Genomic DNA, 18,296 nt, shown 5'->3' on the forward strand with positions numbered 1-18,296 from the left:
TACGTGCAATCCCCATATGTCCTTATTTTATGTTGAATTGTACAATGTCACCAGGTTCATAGCTATGTACAGTGGCACGATTCTCACATCTATCATATCCGCATGGAAAGAAATCCAACCTCAATTGTACATTGTTTTATTTACTGAAAGAAGAAGAACTGAGACGAGAAGTGCTTGCTGTGAGTCTCGATGTTAATTTTGTAGAACTGAATTTGTGAGGATCACTCTTATTAGCAGGATAGATGATCACACCTTTACAACATATTGGTAGTAAAATGGCTGCATGCATCGCTCAGATGCAGAGGCCGAGGGTCTTCCTCCTTTTCTAAACATAAATAAATATTGGTATGCATAATCCTTGTCACGAGCTCAACAAAGTTTTTTTGAAAGTTGGAAGATGCAACCGAAATGCAGGAATATTCTAGCATTGACAGTTGAGAACAAATTTAGGCAACCATGTTGATAGTTAGAGCTACAGCTGATAAGATAGACTTTAGACCCTACCATGGTGCGAGCAAGTCCAAACACACTGTCATGATATTTTTTTTTCAAAATGGAGGTAGGAAATTTGCTTCATTCATTAAATAAGAGAGAAGAATTTTAGAGTGTTACAAACAATCCACACGCACCGCATGACAATTACTCATACATGCATCACAATAGATCATAATTTCTTGACACCTATGATAACACAAAGCTTGACGTCGTCAATGATAACACGTGGAAGTATTTGTAGGGGGCACACTCTTGTGACGAAAGACTCTAGCGCTAGCTCGTTCCAAATTGTCCAAGAGAGAATCATTGTAAGGTAGGCCAAGCCACGTAGGTTCGAGTTTGCAACCCGGTCCGTACTTTCCACCATTTCAAAGCAGATCCATCCAGTCACGTGCGCGAGGGAGAATTTGAGGATGACCGATCTAATGATGTAGCGGCATTGTAGAATAGGTGTGTGAAGATTGAGGGTGGTGCTCGCCTGGTATGCAAAGCAAAACACCGATCACTGACTTCTCCGCAAGCAAGTCGTGCACAACTTACAACGGAAGTGGACCAGGCGTATTCCCAACTAGGACATATGATGGACATCCTTGATGTGACGAATCTCCGTGTAGTCCCCTGCCAGGGCACTCCATTTACGGTGGAAAATCACCGATTTGTGACCCGTAGAGCACCATCGCGTACCGGTGGTCTCGCAATCGGCTGGCTAGTAAGACGTATGCTTATCCTGAGCCTTGCTTCCTTTTGTTTGAGCCCTGTGTTGCCTCCACCGATGGTTGTTAATACAACAGTGTATTGCACATAACTAATTTACACGGTGAAAAATATTAGTCTACACGGAGAAGTGTAGATGCTTCTGGTCGATTTGTGACTTTCAGCCATGATGCCAAAAAAGACTTTTATTTCTGATAACTCAGTAGGGAAATGACTTTGCAAAGACATTATATTTCCCGAGACCTCATAATCCTACTCAAACTTCCAATTCCATTTGGTGTGCACATATACAACATAAACAGATGCATGTTATGTACAAGTTCGAACGAGCGAGTGATCAGACTATTGACATTGCGTTTATACAAAGATCGGGCTGCTTGGTCCCTCGTTTTATATACACGATGATATACCGCACTTTATTGCAGGCACTGTCGACCTTGTACCACATGTGGGGAGGGGGTGATAAATCAAATTCTTCCTCTGCATACGGCCATGGTGTACTACCACTTATTTCTGGTGAAAAAGATAGGCATTCAAAAACTCTGCCAAAAAATTATAACTCGAGAAATGCTCAAGTCCAACTCATACAGTATATTTTTTTTGCACAGGTCCTGGGCCCCCATTCGTATTGCTTCCGGCTGCTCGTTGTGGCCCGAGGCCCAAGGCCCACCGCCAGCCGGAATGAATTGTTTTTTTCCACCTCTGCAACCGAATTGGTGGAAATTCCCTAAACCTCAAAAAACCCCTATCTCTCACTCGCCCACTCTTCTTCTCCATTGACCACTCCGCCGCCGGCATCCACCGGACCTCCACTCGTTCGCCGCTCGCCGTCCCCCGCGGCAGTCTCGTCGCTCCTCTGATTTCCGGCCATCTGGCCTCCCTCCGGTTGCTGCCACCGGGTCCAACGCGCACCGCGCGCGGTCGCCCCGTTCCACTCCTCCCCGCCCACATCCCGAGCGCCGGCGCCGCCGCCCCTTGCTGCCCGGCCCCGTCGCAGCAACCGCCGTACTGGTGGAGGCAAACCGACTGCTCTACCCCTTCCCCCCGCGGCGACGCCTTCTGCCGGCCCCAAGCCGCCGCCGCGCACCTGGGCCCCTCCCTTCCTGTCCGGCGGCCGGAGCCCTCTCCTCGACGCCGGGGCACCAAATTCGTGTTCCCGCCACCACCACCCCCATGTCGCTCACCACAGCTTCCTTCGCCGCGCCCCCTTGCTCCTCCTCCTCCTCCTGCCCGGTGCTACCCAGATGGCCGTGCCGGCTGCACAGGCCGGCGAGGGTCTGCCGCCGCCTGGCGGTGCGGGCGGACGTCAAGGTGATATCCACCGGCGACGCTTGCCGCCGCGGGCTCGCCGCCGGCATCCACAAGCTCGCTGATGCCGTCTCCGTCACTCTCGGCCCCAAAGGTGTTTTTTTTTATTGCTTCCCTTTGGGTCAGAATGCTTTTAAATCCTACTGTTTTCTCACTATCGTAACTGCTGTCTTGCAACTGTAACGTTCTTGCGAATTTCATAGTGAAATTCAATGTTATGTGAATTCTAAAGCATCCAATGAATTGTTTTTGTTCTCTTTATAAAGATTTAGTATCAGATCCAGTGTACTAGTGGATATTGGAAATGGACTTGACACACTGTTTCTTTAGATATAGGATCGCCAAATGATGCCTTCTGCCTGCCTGCTCTTCCTTGTTAAATCTGTTACCATTTGTTCATTGATATAGATGCTGCTCATGTTGTTGGGATCATATATGCCTGAACGATTTGTTTTATTGTCTTGTAGTGCTATTGATTGCTGAGAACGTAAAGGTTTGCTGCAGGGAGGAATGTTGTTATTGACCAAGATGATGTTCCTAAAGTAATTAATGACGGTGTCACAATTGCCAAGGCTATAGAACTTCCGAATTCACTTGAGCATGCAGGGGCCATGCTACTTCAAGAGGTACAGTGCTCAATGTTTTGACAATCATTATTTTCTTAATATCACTGCCTCTTATTCATTCCAAACTCTTCAAACAGATAGCAGCCAAGACAAACAGTAGTGTTGGGGATGGAACCACGACAGCGATTATTTTGGCCCGAGAAATCATCAGCCTTGGCTTATTGGCCGTTGCCAACGGTGCTAACCCAGTTGCTTTGAGAAAGGGCATTGACAAAGCTGTTCATGAACTGCTTGGGATCTTGAAGACAAAATCTATCCCCGTGAGTACAAAGGAGGACATAAAAGGTAATCTTCGTCTCCTGGGAAGTCCCAAATTCGTCTGAGATCTGCCCAGCAAATTTTCATAACTAATAAAAAATGTTGTATGTTATGCAATTCGTATTAGAACTGCACCTTACACACTGGAAGTAATAAAGGGATGCACACTATCTTGTTTTTCTTTCCATTTCTGTGCACATTTTGTTATTGTGGAATGAAATATGGAATATGCACGCATTCACTAGAAATGTTGAACATAGTCAGAATTTTTAATCTTGGTAAATCTTCAAATTTTGGTTTCAGCTGTAGCTTCAATATCAGCTGGCAATGATGAATATGTTGGCGATCTCATTGCTGATGCATTGGAGAAGATAGGTCCTGATGGAATAATCAAAATCGAGTCTTCATCTTCCATATATACTTCAGTTGAGGTGCAGGAAGGAATGAAGGTACATTTATGTGGCCATAAAGCCCTGCCTCCCCTAATAATTCTAACTATATTAGATGTTTTTTGCATGCTTTTTACGGAGTCCTGCCTTAGACGCTTAGGCGGTAAGGCGCCCTGGCAGCGCCTACAAATATTCCCCCCTTAAGCGCTTAGGCGTCGTCTACGCGCTAGAGCGGGTTGGTGCTCGCCTTAGGTCGCTTTACCGCCTTATAAGCAATGGTTTTTTGCTTATCCAACAAAGCATAGCATCATCTCAACACACAAACAAAACCCATGTAATTTGATAATTTGAAATAAGTTAACACTCCAAAAAGTTTAACCGCCTGTTAGAGATTTTTTGTTACTTGAGAAAACAAGTATAGGAAGTGGAGCCTTGGCGCAGTGGTAAAGCTGCTACCTTGTGACCATGAGGTCACGGGTTCAAGTCCTGGAAACAGCCTCTTGCAGAAATGTAGGGAAAAGGCTGCGTACAATAGATCCAAAGTGGTAGGACCCTTCCCCGGACCCTGCGCAAGCGGAGCTACATGCACCGGGCTGCCTTTTTTCTTTTAGAAAACAAGTATAGAGCGGCAAGCTCAGAAAAGATTATTATTTAATGATTCTCTGTCTGATCCCTGCAGATAGACAAGGGTTACACCTCACCTCATTTCATCACAAATCCAGACAAAGCAATTGTTGAATTTGAAAATGCTAGAGTGCTTTTAACGGATCAACGGGTGAATGAAATCCAAGACATACTTCCTTTGCTGGAGAAGACCACACAGTTGAGTGTCCCTTTGTTGATTATTGCCGAGGATATCTCGCATTCGGTGTACTCGACTCTGGTTCTTAACAAACTGAATGGTTTGCTAAATGTCGCGGTTGTCAAATGTCCCGGTTTGGGAGATGAAAAGAAGGCTATTCTCCAAGATATTGCCATTATGACAGGTAAACTTGTAGATTTACTATTGCTAGCTCCATGCATTGAAGCTTTATGCTGCTAGTGTTATTCTATCCATTGATGTTCAGATTTTTGTCTTCATTGTTTGTTCAGATTTTTGTCTTCATTGTTTGTGAAATCTTTACTGATTTTTTCTCCCAAAAGCTCTTTTCACATTCTTATCAGTTGCTTTTCCCGTCTAATGAATGCTAAGACGAGCCTTTTCCTGTATCTGGTATCTTCTTTATAACTTACATTTACGGTGTGTGGCTCCATAAGGACTATACTTTAATTTAGCATTTGCATGGTGCATTTCTTAGAAATTATCTATTTATGTTTGTACCTGACTACAGCCTAAGTATTTTTCTTCCATTAAGCAGGTGCAGATTTCTTTGTTAGTGACCTTGGTTGGGGTCTTCAAGCAATTACATCTGATCAGCTGGGTATGGCTCAAAAGATCACTATCACAAGTGAATCTACAACTATAATTGCACATCCCTCTATGCGACCAGAGATTGAGGCTAGGATTATGCAACTAAAGAAAGATCTAGAGGAGACAACAAGTGCCTATCTGAAAGAAAGGTTTTCTGCAAGAATTGCTAAACTCTCACGAGGTGTAGCAGTTATCAAGGTGTGTGAGTCATTCACTAGACCACCTACATTCCAATAATTCTGCCTACTGAATGATGTTTTTTAGCTTGCTGCAAACATTACGTAGAGTTTCAGGATACAGAAGTGCATAACACTGAAATCATTATAATTGTGGTATTAAATACCTCCCCTATTTCTCTCTTTGTGGGCATTTGAGGAGTTTTGGGTATTATTCAGGTGGGGGCAGCCACTGAAGCTGAACTTGAGGACAGAAAGCTGAGAGTGGAGGACGCGAAGAATGCAACTTTTGCAGCCATCAGCGAAGGCATCACACCTGGTGGTGGTGTAACATATGTTGAACTATCAAAGCATATTCCCAGTATTATGGATCTCGTGGATGACCCGGAAGAGAAGATTGGTGTAAATATTGTGGGGAAGGTAGGTCATCCATGCATTTACTCTTGTATCTTTGGTGTGAATACTGTGGGGAATGGAGGTGATCCATGCAGTCACTCTTATATCTTCTCTGCAATATGGTTGCCCAATCATTTTATTTGCCGCTGATTTTGTGTAAGATGGCCAGTTTTGCGAACCTAAACGTCATAACTAAGATGCTCCCTCCGATCAATGTTAGTTGACACTCAAACGGTTGTATCTAGCACTGAAATACGTCTAGATACATCCATTTTAGCGACAACTAATATGAATCGAGGGGCGTATATAATTAGCTAGTCAGTTATGGTGTCTGACAAGTGTAAAGAAGTATTTGTTCAAAGTGCTCACTCATTAGAGCATTCGTAACACTTCTGTACTTATGCAAATTACATGTATCTATTGCATATCATCCTAACTCTGAAATTTGTGAAATGCTGTTCCAGGCTCTCCTTGTCCCTGCTATGACAATAGCTCGCAATGCTGGTGCAGATGGTTCAGCTGTCGTAGAGAAGATTCTTGAAAGCGAGTGGCGAGTCGGGTACAATGCGATGACCGACAAGTTCGAAGACCTTGTTGAGGCCGGCGTGGTCGATCCGTGCCGGGTTGCAAGATGCGTGCTCCAGAACTCCGCTTCTATCGCAGGGCTAATTCTAATGACCCAAGCAATGATGTTTGATAAGATAAAGAAGAAAAAGTCGCCCATTCCTGAAATTCCAGGCCTCCCGCCATTGCAGATAAATCAAAATGCTTAGGTCTGAGCAGTTCTTACCCTATTATCAAAGAATTGCAGATAAATCGAAATGCCTAGGTCCGAGCAATTCTTATCCTATTATGAAAGAAGGTTCCATAAATGTCAAGATCACTTTGCTCCAAGCTAAGAACAGAGTGGACCCGTCAAGGATAGCTCTTCTCATGATTGTGTACAGCAGTGAATGGGTTCAGGAGGTTAGTCGGGGATGGGGGTAGGTGGGTACCATTGATGTCAACTGTAGCCAGGCTTGCTCTGTTCTCTTTTTTAGTACTGTTAGGTTTAGTATTTTCATCACCTCTCTTTGTAGTGGTGCAGATTCTCCACAAAAAGAAAAGATATTGGGTGCAGTATTCTCATACGTGCACAATATTTTTGTAGCATGTAACATAGTATCCATGCACAATATTTTTGATACAAAGTGAAAGTGGTAAAATTAAATGCGCTGCGCCGTGTTTATAAGCGAGGGTTTCCTGGAGCCAAGTAAATTGCCAGCAAATAGGTGCACAGTCATGCACAATTTTTGGCCGACCCCATTAAAAATGTATATTTTTTCTTAAAATATTAATAGAAATTTATTTATCGTAATATGATTTAACAACAACAACAACAACAATAACAACATAATGTCGTCGGTGGTACTTTGTAGTGGCGCCATGTGCAGTATTTTCATATATGCAGGATTTTGTAACGAGTGCATGATAAATGTCATTTTATGTTTCATTTTCTTATGTTTAAGAAGCAATTTTTTTATTTTACTCTCTAATAAGTACTCCCTTGTACCACAATACTTGTTGTTGGGGAGAACCGGTCTAGTTCTCCCCAACAAACAAGTATTTAGGAACAGAGGAGGTATGTTTCATGCGAGTGTGTTGCCTCTTGGTTGATACTTAAGAAATGTGCACCAAACAAACAATATGTGTAATGTTCTCTGTTTCTGCGTTTCTGCTCAACGATGATCTCAACCTTCTTGATCCAGCAAGAGAGACGGAGAGGTAGATGAGTTATGCGACAGCGTGACGGCGCTCCGGAGGTTGGTGGTGATCTTATCTCAACAGGGCTCCGCCCGAGCTCCGCAGAAACGCGATGTAGAGGAAAAACCGTGGAGGTATGTGGTCGGGCTGCCGTGACAAAGTTGTCTCAAATCAGCCCTAATACCTCAGTATATATAGGAGGGAAGGGAGGGACCTTGCCTTGTGGCTCAAGGAGCCCCAAGGGGTCGGCCGAAGTGGGGGGAGGAGGATTCCTCCTCCAATCCTAGTCCAACTAGGATTGGAAGGTGGAGTCCTTCTCTATTTTCCCACTTCCCCTTTTTTTTTCTCTTTGATTTTCTTTCTCTCCTGCGCAGGGGCCTTCTTGGGCTTGCCCACCAGCCCACTAAGGGCTGGTGCGGCACCCCTAAGGCCTAAGGGCTTCCCCGGGGTGGGCTGACCCCCCCGGTGAACATCCGGAACCCATTCGTCACTCCAGGTACATTCCCGGTAATGCCGAAAACTTTCCGGTAATCAAATGAGGTCACCTTATATATCAATCTTCGTCTCTGGACCATTTCGGAAACCCTCGTGACGTCCGTGATCTCATCCGAGACTCCGAACAACATTCGGTAACCAACCATATAACTCAAATACGCATAAAACAACGCCGAACCTTAAGTGTGCAGACCCTGCGGGTTCGAGAACTATGCAGACATGACCCGAGGGACTCCTCGGTCAATATCCAATAGCGGGACCTGGATGCCCATATTGGATCCTACATATTCTACAAAGATCTTATCGTTTGATCCTCAGTGCCAGGGATTCATATAATCCCGTATGTCATTCCGTTTGTCCTTCGGTATGTTACTTGCCCGAGATTCGATCGTCAGTATCCGCATACCTATTTCAATCTCGTTTACCGACAAGTCTCTTTACTCGTTCCGCAATACAAGATCCCGTGACTTACACTAAGTCACATTGCTTGCAAGGCTTGTGTGTGATGTTGTATTACCAAGTGGGCCCCGAGATACCTCTCCGTCACACGGAGTGACAAATCCCAGTCTTGATCCATACTAACTCAACAGACACCTTCGGAAATACCTGTAGAGCATCTTTATAGTCACCCAGTTACGTTGTGACGTTTGATACACACAAAGCATTTCTTCGGTGCCGGTGAGTTATATGATCTCATGGTCATAGGAATAAATACTTGACATGCAGAAAACAGTAGCAACAAAATGACACGATCAACATGCTACGTCTATTAGTTTGGGTCTAGTCCATCACATGATTCACCCAATGATGTGATCCAGTTATCAAGCAACAACACCTTGTACATAGTCACAAGACCCTGACTATCCTTGATCAACTGGCTAGCCAACTAGAGGCTTGCTAGGGACATTGTTTTGTCTATGTATCCACACATGTATCTAAGTCTTCATTTAATACAATTATAGCATGGATAATAAACGATTATCTTGATACATGAATTATAATAATAACTTATTTATCATTGCCTCTAGGGCATAATTCCAACAGTCTCCCACTTGCACTAGAGTCAATAATCTAGCCCTCACATCACCATGCGAATTACATTGTAATAAATCTAACACCCATACAGTTCTGGTGTTGATCATGCTTTGCCCGTGGAAGAGGTTTAGTCAGCGGGTCTGCCACATTCAGATCCATGTGCACTTTGCATATATTCACGTCCTCCTCCTCGACGTAGTCGCGGATGAGGTTGAAGTGTCGTTTGATGTGTTTGGTCTTCTTGTGAAACCGTGGTTCCTTTGCTAAGGCAATGGCACCCTGTTGTCACAAAACAGGGTTATTGGATTCAGTGCGCTCGGCACCACTCCAAGATCCGTCATGAACTGCTTCATCCATACACCCTCCTTAGCTGCCTCCGAGGCAGCCATGTACTCCGCTTCACATGTAGAATCAGCTACGACGCTTTGCTTGGAACTGCACCAGCTTACCGCACCCCCATTAAGAATAAATACGTATCCGGTCTGCGACTTAGAGTCGTCCGGATCTTTGTCAAAGCTTGCATCGACGTAACCCTTTACGGCGAGCTCTTTGTCACCTCCATATACAAGAAACATCTCCTTAGTCCTTTTCAGGTACTTCAGGATATTCTTGACCGTCGTCCATTGATCCACTCCTGGATTACTCTGGAACCTACCTGCCATACTTATGGCGAGGCTAACGTCCGGTCTAGTGCACATCATTGCATACATGATAGAACCTATGGCTGAAGCATAGGGGACGGAACTCATTGTCTTTCTATCTTCCTCAGTCGCTGGGCACCGAGTCTTACTCAATTTTATACCTTGTAATACTGGCAAGAATCCTTTCTTGGACTGATCCATTTTGAACTTCTTCAAAACTTTATCAAGGTATGTGCTTTGTGAAAGTCCTATCAGCGTTTCGATCTATCCCTATAGATCTTAATGCCTAGAATGTAAGCAGCTTCTCCTAGGTCCTTCACAGAGAAACTTTTATTCAAGTAATCCTTTATGCTCTCCAAAAACTCTATGTTGTTTCCAATCAGCAATATGTTGTCCACATATAATATTAGAAACGTCACAGAGCTCCCACTCACTTTCTTGTAAATACAAGATTCTCCAACCACTTGTATAAACCCAAATGCTTTGATCACCTCATCAAAGCGTTTATTCCAACTCCGAGATGCTTGCACCAGTCCATAAATGGATCGATGGAGCTTGCACACTTTGTTAGCATTTTTAGGATCGACAAAACCTTCGGGTTGCATCATATACAACTCTTCCTTAAGGAAACCGTTAAGGAACGCCGTTTTGACATCCATCTGCCAGATTTCATAATCGAAAAATGCAGCTATTGCTAACATGATTCTGACGGACTTAAGCATCGCTACGGGTGAGAACGTTCCATCGTAGTCAACTCCTTGAACTTGTGAAAAACCCTTTGCCACAAGTCGAGCTTTATAAACGGTCACATTACCGTCAGCGTCCGTCTTCTTCTTAAAGACCCATTTGTTCTGAATAGCCTTGCGGCCTTCAGGTAGTACTTCCAAAGTACACACTTTGTTTTCATACATAGATCCTATCTCGGACTTCATGGCCTCCAGCCATTTGTTGGAATCCAGGCCCACCATTGCTTCTTCATAATTCGTAGGCTCATTGTTGTCTAATAACATAATTGATAAGACGGGATTACCGTACCACTCTGGAGCAGTACGCGATCTCGTTGACCTGCGAGGTCCGATAGGAACTTGATCCGAAGTTTCATGATCATCATCATTAACTTCCTCCTCAACCGGCGTCGCAACGATAGGGGTTTCCCCTTGCCCTGCGCCACCATCCAGAGGAATGAGAGGTTCGACAACCTCATCAAGTTCTATCTTCCTCCCACTCAATTCTCTCGAGAGAAACTCCTTCTCGAGAATTAAAAGCTCCATTCTTAGCAACAAACACTTTGCCCTCGGATTTGAGATAGAAGGTATACCCAACTGTCTCTTTTGGGTAACCTATGAAGTCGCACTTTTCCGCTTTGGGTTCCAGCTTTTTAGGCTGAAGCTTTTTGACATAAGAATCACATCCCCAAACTTTAAGAAACGACAAGTTTGGTCTTTTGCCATACCACAGTTCGTATGGTGTCGTCTCAACGGATTTTGATGGTGCCCTATTTGAAGTGAATGCAACTGTTTCTAATGCATAACCCCAAAACGATAACGGAAAATCGGTAAGAGACATCATAGATCGCACCATCTCTAATAAAGTACGATTACGACGTTCGGACACACCATTACGCTGTGGTGTTCGAGGCGGTGTCAACTGTGAAATAATTCCACATTGTCTTAAGTGAGCACCAAACTCAAAACTCAGATATTCACCCCCACGATCAGACCGTTGGAACTTCATCTTCTTGTTACGATGATTTTCAACTTCACTCTGAAATTGCTTGAACTTTTCAAATATTTCATACTTGTGCTTCATCAAGTAGACATAACCATATCTACTCAAATCGTCAGTGAAGGTGAGAAAATAACGATATCCGCCGCGTGCCTCCACACTCATCGGACCACACACATCGGACCACACACATCGGTATGTATGATTTCCAACAAGTCACTTGCACGCTCCATTGTTCCGGAGAACGGAGTTTTAGTCATCTTGCCCATGAGGCATGGTTCGCACGTGTCAAGTGAATCAAAGTCAAGTGACTCCAAAAGTCCATCGGTATGGAGTTTCTTCATGCGCTTTACACCAATATGACCTAAGCGGTAGTGCCCTAAAAACATGGCGCTATCATTGTTAACTCTAACTCTTTTGGTGTCAATGTTATGTATATGTGTATTATCACTATCAAGATTCAATATGAACAATCCTCTCACATTGGGTGCATGACCATAAAAGATATTACTCATAGAAATAGAACAAACATTATTCTCTGACTTAAACGAGTAACCGTCTCGCAATAAACAAGATCCAGATATAATGTTCATGCTTAACGCAGGCACTAAATAACATTTATTTAAGTTCATAACTAATCCTGATGGTAACTGAAGTGAAACTGTGCCGATGGCGATTGCATCAACCTTGGAACCATTTCCCACGCGCATCGTCACTTCATCCTTCGCCAACCTTCGCTTATTTCGCAGTTCCTGTTTCGAGTTGCAAATATGAGCAACAGAACCGGTATCGAATACCCAGGCACTACTACGAGAGCTGGTTAAGTACACATCAATAACATGTACATCAAATATACCTGATTTTTCTTTGACCACCTTCTTATCAGCCAAATACTTGGGGCAGTTGCGCTTCCAGTGACCCATACCCTTGCAATAATAGCACTCCGTTTCATGCTTAGGTCCAGCTTTGGGTTTCTTCGTCGGATTGGCAACATGCTTGCCGCTCTTCTTCGAATTGCCCTTCTTTCGTTTGTCGTTTCTCTTGAAACTAGTCATCTTATTCACCATCAACACTTGATGCTCTTTACGGAGTTCTGACTCTACGACTTTCAGCATCGCGAATAACTCGCCGGGTGACTTGTTCATCCCTTGCATGTTATAGTTCAACACAAAGCCCTTATAGCTTGGCGGCAGTGATTGAAGGATTCTGTCAGTGATAGCCTCTTGCAGGAGTTCAATCCCCAGCTCAGCTAGACGGTTTGAGTACCCAGACATTTTGAGCACATGTTCACTGACAGACGAATTCTCCTCCATTTTGCAAGCATATAATTTATCGGACGTCTCATACCTCTCGATCCGGACGTTCTTCTGAAAGATAAACTTCAACTCCTGGAACATCTCATATGCTCCATGACGCTCAAAGCGACGTTGAAGTCCCGGCTCTAAGCCATACAAGACTACACATTGAACTACAGAGTAGTCCTCCTTACGTGTTAACCAAGCGTTCTTAACATCGTGGTCAGCCGTGGCGGGTAGTTCATCTCCTAGCGCAGCATTAAGGACATAATCCTTCTTCCCAGCTTGCAGGAGCAACTTAAGATTACGAGCCCAGTCTACAAAGTTGCTTCCATCATCTTTCAACTTAGCTTTCTATAGGAACGTATTAAAGTCAGGGTGACTGTCGCATGAGCCATTGATCTACAACACAAATATATTCAAAGTGGACTTAGACTATGTTCAAGACAATAGAGTTTAACTAATCAAATTACTTGCTAAACTCCCACTCAAAAAGTTCATCTCTCTAGTCATTTGAGTGGTTCATGATCCAGTTCCACTAGCTCAAGTCCGATCATCACGTGAGTTGAGGATAGTTTCAGTGGTAAGCATCCCTATGCTAATCATATCGACTATATGATTCATGATCGACCTTTCGGTCTCATGTGTTCCGAGGCCATGTCTGCATATGCTAGACTCGTCAAGCTTAACCCAAGTGTTCCGCGTGTGCAACTGTTTTGCACCCGTTGTATGTGAACATTGAGTCTATCACACCCGACATCACGTGGTGTCTCGAAACGACGAACTGTAGCACTGGTGCACAGTCGGTGAGAACACAATTTCGTCTTGAAATTTTAGCGAGAGATCACCTCATAATGCTACCGTCGTTCTAAGCAAAATAAGGTGCATAAAAGGATTAACATCACATGCAATTCATAAGTGACATGATATGGCCATCATCACGTGCTTCTTGATCTCCATCACCAAAGCACCAACACGATCTTCTGTCACCGGCGCCACACCATGATCTCCATCAACGTGTCGCCATCGGTGTTGTCGTGCTACTCATGCTATTACTACTAAAGCTACATCCTAGCAATATAGTAAACACATCTACAAGCACAAACATTAGTTTAAAGACAACCCTATGGCTCCTGTCGGTTGCCGTACCATCGACGTGCAAGTCGATATTAACTATTACAACATGATCATCTCATACATCAAATATATCACATCACATCGTCGGCCATATCACATCACAAGCATACCCTGCAAAAACAAGTTAGACGTCCTCTAATTGTTGTTGCATGTTTTATGTGGTGACCATGGGTATCTAGTAGGATCGCATCTTACTTACGCAAACACCACAACGGAGATGTATGAATTGCTATTTAACCTCATCCAAGGACCTCCTCGGTCAAATCCGATTCAACTAAAGTTGGAGAAACCGACACTCGCCAGTCATCTTTGAGAAACGGGGTTGCTCGTAGCGATGAAACCAGTCTCTCGTAAGCGTACGAGTAATTTTGGTCCGAGCCGCTTCGATCCAACAATACCGTGGAATCAAGAAAAGACTAAGGAGGGCAGCAAATCGCACATCACCGCCCACAAAAACTTTTGTGTTCTACTCGAGATGACATCTACGCATGAACCTAGCTCATGATGCCACTGTTGGGGAACGTCGCATGGGAAACAAAATTTTTCCTACGCGCACGAAGACCTATCATGGTGATGTCCATCTACGAGAGGGGATTTCTGATCTACATACCCTTGTAGATCGCACAACAGGAAGCGTTAAGAAACGCGGTTGATGTAGTGGAACGTTCTCACGTCCCTCGATCCGCCCCGCGATCCGTCCCGCGATCCGTCCCACGATCTGCTCCGATCTAGTGCCGAACGGACAGCACCTCCGCGTTCAGCACACGTACAGCTCGGCGATGATCTCGGCCTTCTTGATCCAGCAAGAGGGACGGAGAGGTAGATGAGTTCTCCGGCAACGTGACGGCGCTTCGGAGGTTGGTGGTGATCTTATCTTAGCAGGGCTCCGCCCGAGCTCCGCAGAAACGCGATCTAGAGGAAAAAACGTGGAGGTATGTGGTCGGGCTGCCGTGGCAAAGTTGTCTCAAATCAGCCCTAATACCTCAGTATATATAGGAGGGAGGGGAGGGACCTTGCCTTGAGGCTCAAGGAGCCCCAAGGGGTCGGCCGAAGTGGGGGGGGGAGGATTCCTCCTCCAATCCTAGTCCAACTAGGATTGGAAGGTGGAGTCCTTCTCTATTTTCCCACTTCCCCCTTTTTTTTCTTTTCTCTTTGATTTTCTTTCTCTCCTGCGTAGGGGCCTTCTTGGGCTAGCCCACCAGCCCACTAAGGGCTGATGCGGCACCCCTAAGGCCTATGGGCTTCCCCGGGGTGGGCTTCCCCCCGGTGAACATCCGGAACCCATTCGTCACTCCCGGTACATTTCCGGTAATGCTGAAAACTTTCCGGTAATCAAATGAGGTCATCCTATATATCAATCTTCGTCTCTGGACCATTCCGGAAACCCGCGTGACGTCCGTGATCTCATCCGGGACTCCAAACAACATTCGTTAACCAACCATATAACTCAAATACGCATAAAACAACGCCGAACCTTAAGTGTGCAGACCCTGCGGGTTCGAGAACTATGTAGACATGACCCGAGGGACTCCACGATCAATATCCAATAGCAGGACCTGGATGCCCATATTGGATCCTACATATTCTACGAAGATCTTATCGTTTGAACCTCAGTGCTACGGATTCATATAATCCCGTATGTCATTCCCTTTGTCCTTCGGTATGTTACTTGCCCGAGATTCGATCGTCAGTATCCGCATACCTATTTCAATCTCGTTTACCGGCAAGTCTCTTTACTCGTTCCGTAATACAAGATCCCGTGACTTACAGTAAGTCACATTGCTTGCAAGGCTTGTGTGTGATGTTGTATTACCGAGTGGGCCGTGAGATACCTCTCCGTCACACAGAATGACAAATCCCAGTCTTGATCCATACTAACTCAACGGACACCTTCGGAGATACTTGTAGAGCATCTTTATAGTCACCCAGTTACGTTGTGACGTTTGATACACACAAAGCATTTCTCCGGTGCCAGTGAGTTATATGGTCATAGGAATAAATACTTGACACGCAGAAAACAATAGCAACAAAATGACACGATCAACATGCTACGTCTATTAGTTTGGGTCTAGTCCATCACATGATTCACCCAATGATGTGATCCAGTTATCAAGCAACAACACCTTGTACATAGTCAGAAGACCCTGACTATCCTTGATCAACTGGCTAGCCAACTAGAGGCTTGCTAGGGACAATGTTTTTTCTATGTATCCAGACATGTATCTAAGTCTTCATTCAATACAATTATAGCATGGATAATAAACGATTATCTTGATACAGGAATTATAATAATAACTTATTTATCATTGCCTCTAGGGCATAATTCCAACAGCGTTTCTAGAAACTATATCCATGTTAGTCACGATATAGTAGCCTCAACTTTGAGACCATAAAAATATTTAATTTGTTGAACCGACAAATTGATGCTTATGTTGGATTAATTACTATACTGGTCTTTGAAAGCAATATTACTATAATGGTTCAACTGTCATAGAGAATATTCTGGAAAGCGAGTGGCGAGTAGGGTACAATGCGATGACCGACAAGGTTGAATACCTTGCTGATGCAAGGATGGTCGATCTATGCCGGGTTGCAAGATGCGTGCAAATTCTAATGACCCAAGAAATGATGTTTGATAAGATAAAGAAGAAAAAGTCACCCATTCATGAAATTCCAGGCCTCCCATATTTGACGATAAACCAAAATGCTTAGGTCTGACCAATTCTTACACTATTATCAAAGAAGGTTCCATGGATGTGAAGATCATTTTGCTCCGTGTGTGTTAGTTTCGGTGAGCTAAGCTAAGAAGAGAGTGGGCCCATGAAGGACAAATCTTCTTATGATTGTCTACAAAAGTGAATGCATTTTTTATGTTCATACTGTTCAGGAGGTTAGTCTGAAGTAACGTGTGAATTCCTCGGGCCAGGCCGGGCTTGTGAAAGGCAGACGAGCAAAGTCTAGGCCCGAGCCCGGCCTCGCCCAAGATTTTTTTTAAAAAAATACAGGACCGAGCCCGGCCCAAAGAGGCTAAAAAGAGGTAGTTCCGGGATTGGTCGTGCCTTCATGTAAACTGCCTTATATCCTAGGCCGGAGCCCGGCCTGGACACATAGCCCAACCCAACCCGGACCGGGTTTTCCTGGCCGGGTTCGGGCTGGGTCATTAGGTTGGGTTGCCATGCCCAGCTTTAGTCTGAAGGGTGTGCGGGTGGGTGGGTACCATTGATCTCAACTATAACTAGGCTTGCTCTGTTCTTTTTTAGTACTGTTAGGTGCAGTATTTTCACTATCTCTCTTTGTAGTGGTGTTAGATGTTAGGTGCAGTATTTTCATACATAAATATTTTTGCATGTCGGTTTTCCAAATGTTTAAGAAGCTAACTCTTGCCTCATACTTTTGATATGCTCATGTGAGGCCCTTTGTTCGATACATAATCAAAGTGGTAAAATCAATTGCCACTACATGAATCAGACATTTTGCTGTCAGGACGCTACAGACAGCAAAGAAAGAATTACAGACGGTAATTTTTTTGCCGTCAACCCATGACAACAAACAATGTTGCCATACACCATGCCCGCAAAAAGTAATTTTGCCGCCAGCATTTCGTCGGGCAGACGACAAAGAATTTGCCGTGAGTCAACCACTTTTGCCGTCAGCTCAAATTGCCAGACGGCAAAAAAAAGACGCCTAATAGAATGGCGTGACTAATGGACGGCGTCAGTTCCTTTGCCGTCAGCTGGTTACACGGAAGACGACAAATATAGTTATTTTGCCGTCATCTATCCCAAGTGTAGACGACAAAAATCCTAGCCACGCTGCCACGGTGTACATGTTGCATTCACGTGGCTACTCAAATGCAGAAGCGACGTGGAACAATCAAACAACGACGAACCAACTGACTCAACAATATACATCATCAGATCCAAAAACAAAACAAAACAAAAGCAAATCCGTGCGAGCGGGATCATGCCATGTCATCGATCCACGTGGTGTGTTTCTTTTTTGCCGACGACAAAAATGTCTTTGCCGTCTCCGTATTTTATTACAGTCGGCAAAATATGTGTTTGCCTTCATCAATATTTTATTACAGACGGCAAAATATCTTTGCCGTCAGTCATTTTTATTACAGACGGCAAAATATCTTTGCCCTTAGTCATTTTTTACCGTCAGCAACTGACGGCAAAAGTGGTCTTTACCGTCATACACGACGAAACACTCACGGCAAAGATCTTCACAGACGACAAATTATCCGATTCCTGTAGTGTGCACGGCACCATGGTTATAAGCAAGAGTTTGCTGATGTCAAATAAAATGTTCGGTTTGTAGGAGCAGTTGGGCAAAGAGTTGGGACTCATGATTTCAAGTGTATCATGTCGTTTGTACCACTTTGTAGTGGTGTCTTGTGCAATATTTTTCTTATATGCAGAATTTTGTAACAAGCACGAGATAACTGTC

General features: G+C 44.3%; 1 protein-coding gene across 1 annotated transcript; it reads left to right on the forward strand.

Annotated features, from left to right (window-relative positions):
* The first annotated feature begins 1,966 nt into the window (after positions 1 to 1,966).
* Positions 1,967 to 6,983, forward strand: LOC123452026 (ruBisCO large subunit-binding protein subunit alpha-like). The gene is made up of 8 exons (XM_045128600.1): positions 1,967 to 2,611; positions 3,022 to 3,143; positions 3,221 to 3,428; positions 3,705 to 3,850; positions 4,470 to 4,776; positions 5,149 to 5,399; positions 5,597 to 5,797; positions 6,238 to 6,983. The coding sequence occupies exons 1-8, from the start codon at positions 2,383 to 2,385 to the stop codon at positions 6,544 to 6,546; spliced, it is 1,773 nt and encodes a 590-aa protein (XP_044984535.1). The 5' UTR covers positions 1,967 to 2,382; the 3' UTR covers positions 6,547 to 6,983.
* Positions 6,984 to 18,296: the final 11,313 nt, after the last annotated feature.

The sequence above is a fragment of the Hordeum vulgare genome, chromosome 5H (assembly GCF_904849725.1).
Source record: "Hordeum vulgare subsp. vulgare chromosome 5H, MorexV3_pseudomolecules_assembly, whole genome shotgun sequence".
Taxonomy (NCBI): domain Eukaryota; kingdom Viridiplantae; phylum Streptophyta; class Magnoliopsida; order Poales; family Poaceae; genus Hordeum; species Hordeum vulgare.

Coding starts and splice junctions, on each gene's coding strand:
- LOC123452026 (XM_045128600.1), top strand. CDS start 2,383: ATGTCGCTCACCACAGCTTCCTTCGCCGCGCCCCCTTGCTCCTCCTCC. Junction 2,612..3,021: donor CGTCACTCTCGGCCCCAAAG/GTGTTTTTTTTT, acceptor GGTTTGCTGCAG/GGAGGAATGTTGTTATTGAC. Junction 3,144..3,220: donor GGGCCATGCTACTTCAAGAG/GTACAGTGCTCA, acceptor CTCTTCAAACAG/ATAGCAGCCAAGACAAACAG.